We start from the raw sequence: 6,235 nt of genomic DNA on the forward strand, positions 1-6,235 counted from the left end.
GCCGGGGCCCTTGCCCCCATGCCGAGAACATTTGGGGGGCACCAGGGGGTGGACGATGACAGGTCAGCAGACAAACCAGCTAATTACCGGTCCGGTGAGGCAGCTGTAGGGACCATTCAAATGCCAACTCGGCGCCAGCGGCATGCCTAGCGGAGGCTTGGACAGGGACTTGGCTTCTCAGTGCTTTGGCGTCCCAGCCATAGGGCCCTGGATGAGTTAGTTGACCTGTGTAAAGTGGTTGCCTCGGGGCCTGGCAGGGACCCCAACATGGTAGCTGTTTCGAGTGAGTGGCGTCAGGAAGAGGAGCTGGGGAAGCCCCCGAGGGGGGTGAGCCGTCAGCGTTGGCTCAGACGGCTGGATCGGCTGGAAAACTTGCCCAAGACCCTTCTGCTCGTAACCGGCAGAGCCAGGGTTGGAGCCCAGGAGGTCTGGCTCCCACCCCTGACGCCAGCCCGTACCCTGGCAACGCCCCTGGGAAGCCCTGTCCGGGTGGATGGATGGGGCAGCTAATGCCCTGGACTGGCAACAAGGCAGGCCGAGCGGGCAGGCTCCCGCATTTACCGTCCGAGACACACGGAGCAGGCTCCCTGCCCTGTCCGGCCTCAGGCTTGCCCACCTGCAATCTCGGAAGGCTGTCCAGGCTTCTGTGAGGAATTTTTCAAATTTACATGATTTTATTTTACTTATTTTTTTCTCACCTGAGGGTATTTTCCCATTGGTTTTTAGAGAGAGTGGAAGGGGGAGAGAGAGAGAGAGAGAGAGAGAGAGAGAGAGAGAAACATCAATGTGAGAGACACATTGATTGGTTGCCTCCGGATTGACTGGAATGGAACCCAGGACTCTTCGGTCGGAGGGCCGATGCTCTCTCCACTGAGCCAGACCAGCCAGGGCTGAGAATTTTGTAAGATGCTGATGGTCAAGGGCTTAACATGGTGCCTGGCACCCAGGAAGTGGTCAGTAAGTGGTCACTTTAAAAAGGTCCTTGTTGCTCTAGCCGGCTTGGCTCAGTGGCTAGAGCATCGGCCTGCGGACTGAAGGGTCCCAGGTTCGATTCCGGTCAAGGGCATGTACCTTGGTTGCGGGCACATCCCCAGTGGGGGGTGTGCAGGAGGCAGCTTATTGATGTTTCTCTCTCGATGTTTCTAACCATCCTCCCTTCCTCTCTGTAAAAAATCAATAATATATATATTTTTTTTATTTTTATTTTTTTAAAAGGTCCTTGTTGCCCTGGCCAGGGTGGCTCCGTGGGAGCATCGTCCTGTGTGGTCAAGGCACATGCCCGGGTGGTGGGGTTTGGTCCCCCATCAGGGTGTGTGTGAGGGGCCACAGATGGATGTTTCTCTCTCTCCCTCCCCCTTCCTCTCTCTCTGAAATCAATAAAAAGGTATTTTTAAAAAATCACTCTCTTGACTGACCTGTTCCATTGACTGAGCGCCTGAGCTGGCGACACTGTCCGCACTGAGCAGGGCTCCAGGCCCCAGACCCCACGAGGCCTGGCCAGCCCTCCCCGCACCTGGCACAGCAGTCAGCGCGGGCGCCCACCTGTCTAGACGCAGAACAAGAGGGAAGAGGGAAGCCGACTGTCGAGGGGTCTGGGTGGCAGTGCCGCTGTGGAAAGCAGGCGGCGGGCAGGATGCGGAGTGTGTGGGCCGCCGGCGCCGGCTAACTGGGTTCCCTCTCTGTCCTAGATTGAGGATGAGACCCAGGTGTCCAGGGCCACCCAAGGCGAGCAGGACAATTACGAGATGCACGTGCGAGCCTCCAACATCGTAAGTCACCCGCTGCAAGGCCCGTCCGGGCTCCGGCCCTGGGGTCCCAGTGGGGTCTCCTGGGAGGAGGGCTGTCTGTGGTGGCATGGGAGGTGCGGGCAGGGACCCGGCCTCGCTGGTCCCAGTGTGCTGTGCGGCGCTCGGAAAGGGGCCGCTCTTCCCTGTTGACGAGAAAGTTCCCTGACATTCGTCACGAGAGCAGAGGCGAGTTCTGAGTGAAGCGGGATCTGCGTTTGGTCCCTTCCGACGTCACAGAACAAGCACGTGAATCATTTCCGTGGGTGTGTGCCCACGGATGGAAACAGGACAAGTTCCCACAGGATCGCCCAGCTGGCAGGGGAGCTGCCCGAGGAGGGGCAGGCGGCTAAAGGGTAGCAGTTCCACCTGTGGCCTGGGGTTTTGAGAGGCAGAATGTGCTTGCACAACCTGTGTGATTGGCAATCACACCACCAGCTCAGAGCCAGGGGCCACACGGGGTCGGGGCTGGGAGCTGAGGGCACCTGCCTCTCCCCTGGGCTGCAGTGGGGGGTGGGGGGGGCAGGGCGCTGGGGACCCTGTCCTCCCGTAGCTTACCTCCTGGTCCTCTCGCTTCTCACAGTGGCCCTGTGAAGGTCAGTGCCATAGCCCCACTTTGCAGATGAGGAAACTGAGGCCATGGCTTGCCGGCATCCAGCCCAGGGAGACGGTGCTGTCCCGCCCTCACCGGCCTGCCCTGGCTGTCACCACAGGTCCGAGCCGGTGAGTCCCTGATGAAGCTGGTGTCCGACCTCAAGCAATTCCTGATCCTGAACGACTTCCCGTCGGTGAACGAGGCCATCGACCAGCGCAACCAGCAGCTCCGGGCGCTGCAGGAGGAGTGCGACCGCAAGCTCACCGCCCTGCGGGACGAGGTCTCCATCGACCTCTACGAGCTGGAGGAGGAGTACTACTCGTCCAGGTACCAATAGGGCTGGACCCGGACCCGGACCGCAGCCCCGGCAGCCCCCAAGGTCCTGTTTTTCCAAACCCTGCTGGTCCCGCAGCAGAGCCCGGGCCGGTTTCAGAGCGTTCGACCAACAGACACTTCCCACCGTCCCCCGGGCCCTGGGGTGAAACGCACAGAACTTCAGGCTTGGGAGGCCAGAGCCAGCGGTCCTGCCCGGGGTGCCGCTGCCTCTCTTTGGACCTGTCTGCTCCCTTTAAACCTTCCTGTCCGAGGCTGGGCTGGTTCCTCATGGCCGCCCAGGCTATGCCCAGGTGCCACTGCTTGCCCACGGAGGCGATTCCGTGTGGGCATCACCAGGCGCCCACGGAGGTGCGGGTGCAGGGGTCCCGGGAAGGAGGAGGGGACCAAGTAGAGGGGGGCTCAGCCTTGTCTCCAGAGCCCCCTCCCTGCCAGGCCCAGGCTGTGCGCAGGGATACAGCGGTGGGCGCGACCCATCACCCAGCCCTCGAGGGGCCACTGAGAATCCTGAAACCTGAGGCCTTTGAGAAATCCTAGTCCAAGTGCAACTTATGCGGGGAAACCGAGGCTGGGGGGCCTTACTCCTCCGTCTCATTAGCCGGTCCCGCAGACATGGAGTCCGGGCCCCTGGTGCTCTCGCAGACAGAGCTGTCCCCCCTGGGGCAGGTTCTATACGCCCCTTGCTGCCCCGTGTGAGTCAGGCTGGGGCCACGGATGCCCAGAGCCAGCGTGCTCTGTGGTCTGGGGCGTGGTTCCCTGCCTTGGGTTCAGTGTCACTCGCATGGTCCTGCCCAGCGTGGCCTCTAGGGAAGGGACGTTATGTCACTGCCAGCTGGAGTGGTTCTAGAATTTTCCAGAGTGTCTGGGGCCGCCCCTGATCCCTGAGACCCATCGGCTCAGCAGACTTGTGGCAGTTGCCTCCTAACACACCGGCCTTCAGAGAAAAGTCCTGAGTGGGTCCCCGTGGGGGGAGCTCAGAGCCCGCTGGGACATGGCCCACAGCCACACTGGTTTCACAGAGTCCCTTCACGGACCCAGCATCCCTAAGGGCCAGAGCAGCTCCAGGGCAGCGATTCAGCCCTGCCCCTTGAGGGTGAGGGCCCAGGGGAGTGGACCTGCCCCAGGTCACTGGGCAGGGCCTGAGCACCAGGCTTCCCACATCTGCCCGCCAGCCTGTGGTTCACCCCAGGGGTTCCGGGCCTGCCTGGTGGTCCCGCCAGCATCCCTGGGGCCTCAGGAGGCCAAGTTTCTCCCTCATCTGTGATACCCAGGGCGGGCTGGTACCCTCTCTGCTTACCCCCTGGCATGCGCCCCACCTGAACCCCCAGTGCGCAGCCCCCTCCACCCTCCGCAGGGGCGGGCTGGTACCCTCTCTGCTTACCCCCTGAACCCCCAGTGCGCAGCCCCCTCCACCCTCCGCAGCCCCGCTTGCCCACCTCCACGCTTGCTCAGCCGCTTTGCACTCATGATTTGCTGTCTGTCTACCTCTCCCTCTGCTGTCCTTGGGACACTGCTCTGTGATCAGGATGGTTTCTGAGACTGAGCACTGAGGGTGGGAGCAAGGCAGCAGCCACAGGCAGGGAGGGAGCAGCCACAGGCAGGGCAGGATGGTGCGGTGAAGGGGCCGTCAGCCTCCATACCCTGTGAGTCATGCTCTTCCCCTGCACGCCACCCGGTCCTCCACAGCGTGTTGGAGAGATGGGGTACAGGACGAACACCAGGGCCTCTTCCTGTCACCCGTCCAGGCTCTGTCCCAGCTAAGGGCAGGCCCGGAAGTAAGACAGGGTCTTCAGGATTCTGGCCAAATGCAGGAGCCATGGGCTCTGGATGCTGGCTGCCGCTACCGGTGAGGCTGCCGCGCCCCGGCAGGATGGGGTGGCAGCAGGGGCAGGACAGCCAGGTGACCCTCAGACGGGGCAGACACCTGCTCGATCAGCGGAGGGACCTGCGTGGCTGGTCCTGGACAGCCCTCCCTTTCCCTTTGGGATGCGAAGGACCCTGACGCAGGGGGTCCCCATGGGCCTCCCACTCAGCCAGGCCTGCTTGTACGAGCGCCTACCCAGAGGGGAGAGGCAGGTGTGGGTCCGGTCTGTTTTCTTAACTCTGCTCCTGTGTCGCTCTCCCTCCCTGCCCTCTGCCTGCTCCTGTCTCCCTGGGCTTCTGGTGGCGGAAAAGCTCCAGTCTCCGCGAAGCTAACGATCTGCCTCTGTGCGAAGCGTACTGGAGGCTGGACCTCGACACAGACGCTGCCGATGGCCTCGCGGCCCCCCTGCGGGCCTCCCCAGAGCCCAGCGCTGGCCCCCTGCCGCCCGCCGCCCCTGCCCACTCCCACGCTAGCGGGCCTGGCCCCACGGAGCATGCCTGAGCCTCTCCGCTCTCTCCACCAGCCCCCGGATCTTAGCAACAAAATCTGGCGCCCCGCTCGGCCTTGGCTGCTGCTGGGGAGCGGCTGTGGTCTCCTTGGGAACCCCGTCGGCCCAGGGACAGCCCCCCAGGAGTGTGGAGGGAGAGTAGATCCCCCCCCATTTCCAGAGTGGCCCACTCTTCCTCCAGGCACCTCTGTTCACTACCTCCCGGGCTGCTGCCAGGACCTGAGCCTGCTGTTTAACGTGGGGAGGGGCGCTGGGTGGACAGTCCTGGCCAATCCACACCAGGCCCCTGTGCAGCCACCGGCCGCCTCGCCCAGGGGCCCCTGCAGAGCTGGGGCTGGGGGGGTGGTTCACACAGGAGCCGGCGCGGGCTCCTTCCTGGTTCTGCGGTGCACATCCTGGTGGTTCATTTGTGTGCGAGACGGTTGAATAAAGACAGTGCTGCCCTTCGGCTTTGGTTGGTTCTTCCTTGCTCACACCTGACCGCCCGGATCCCCTCCATCTCCCAGTGGCCGTGGGGTCCTGGCTGCTTACCCCGCCCAGCACTGCCTGGGACCCGGATCCTCCATGTGAATGAATGAATGAAACACTGGTCCCTTCTAGTCCTCACTGCACCCAAGTCTGTGGTGACCCGCACTTCAGGGAGGAGTGGCCATGGGCTTGGAAGGGGGTGATGGGGCCACGGAGCTGGGAGGCAAAGGGCAGCAATCAGTATTCAACCCACATAGAACCAGAGGCCCAGTGCCGCTGCCGGGTCACCTGAGAAATGGGGCGGGGGGGGGCTGCAGCCCTGCGCCCTGTCACTCAGGCAGACACGCTCCCTGAGGGAGACCCGTCCTGCTCTATGGGGGGCGGGGGGAGGCACAGCTGACCCATCTCAGGTCCCAGAGACCCCCACGGCCAAGCATAGGCAGCAGATTGGTGGCAGCCTGGGCCTGGCTCCTGCTGGGGGGGGAGGGTGGTTAGGGGGGGCGGGGAGTTGCTCCCCCTTAGGGTGACCCCCTATTGGCAGGATGGGTGGCGACTCTTCCCGCAGCATTTTAGTTGTGGAATAACTTGTGCTGAACCACGAGGGGAGAACAAGATTTCAACCAAGAGGAGTGCGTGTGGGGGACAGGCGGGAAGGAGCGGGCCGTCCAGCCCTTGCCCCGAGC

At 63.0% G+C, this 6,235-nt stretch overlaps 1 protein-coding gene across 1 annotated transcript; it reads left to right on the plus strand.

The window, feature by feature from the left end:
- The first annotated feature begins 1,667 nt into the window (after positions 1–1,667).
- MED22 (mediator complex subunit 22) lies at positions 1,668–5,532 on the plus strand. Its single transcript, XM_014544232.1, has 4 exons — positions 1,668–1,769; positions 2,368–2,380; positions 2,498–2,706; positions 4,888–5,532. Exons 1-4 carry the CDS (start codon positions 1,696–1,698, stop codon positions 5,075–5,077), a joined length of 486 nt encoding a protein of 161 aa, XP_014399718.1. The 5' UTR covers positions 1,668–1,695; the 3' UTR covers positions 5,078–5,532.
- Positions 5,533–6,235: the final 703 nt, after the last annotated feature.

Source organism: Myotis brandtii, unplaced genomic scaffold (assembly GCF_000412655.1).
Source record: "Myotis brandtii unplaced genomic scaffold, ASM41265v1 scaffold357, whole genome shotgun sequence".
Taxonomy (NCBI): Eukaryota; Metazoa; Chordata; class Mammalia; order Chiroptera; family Vespertilionidae; genus Myotis; species Myotis brandtii.

What these genes read in the sequence shown, in the direction of transcription:
- MED22 (XM_014544232.1), top strand. Translation starts at nt 1,696, where the DNA reads ATGAGACCCAGGTGTCCAGGGCCACCCAAGGCGAGCAGGACAATTACG. An exon ending in GAGGAGTACTACTCGTCCAG is followed by an intron (nt 2,707 to 4,887) that starts GTACCAATAGGG and finishes GTGGCGGAAAAG; the next exon opens with CTCCAGTCTCCGCGAAGCTA.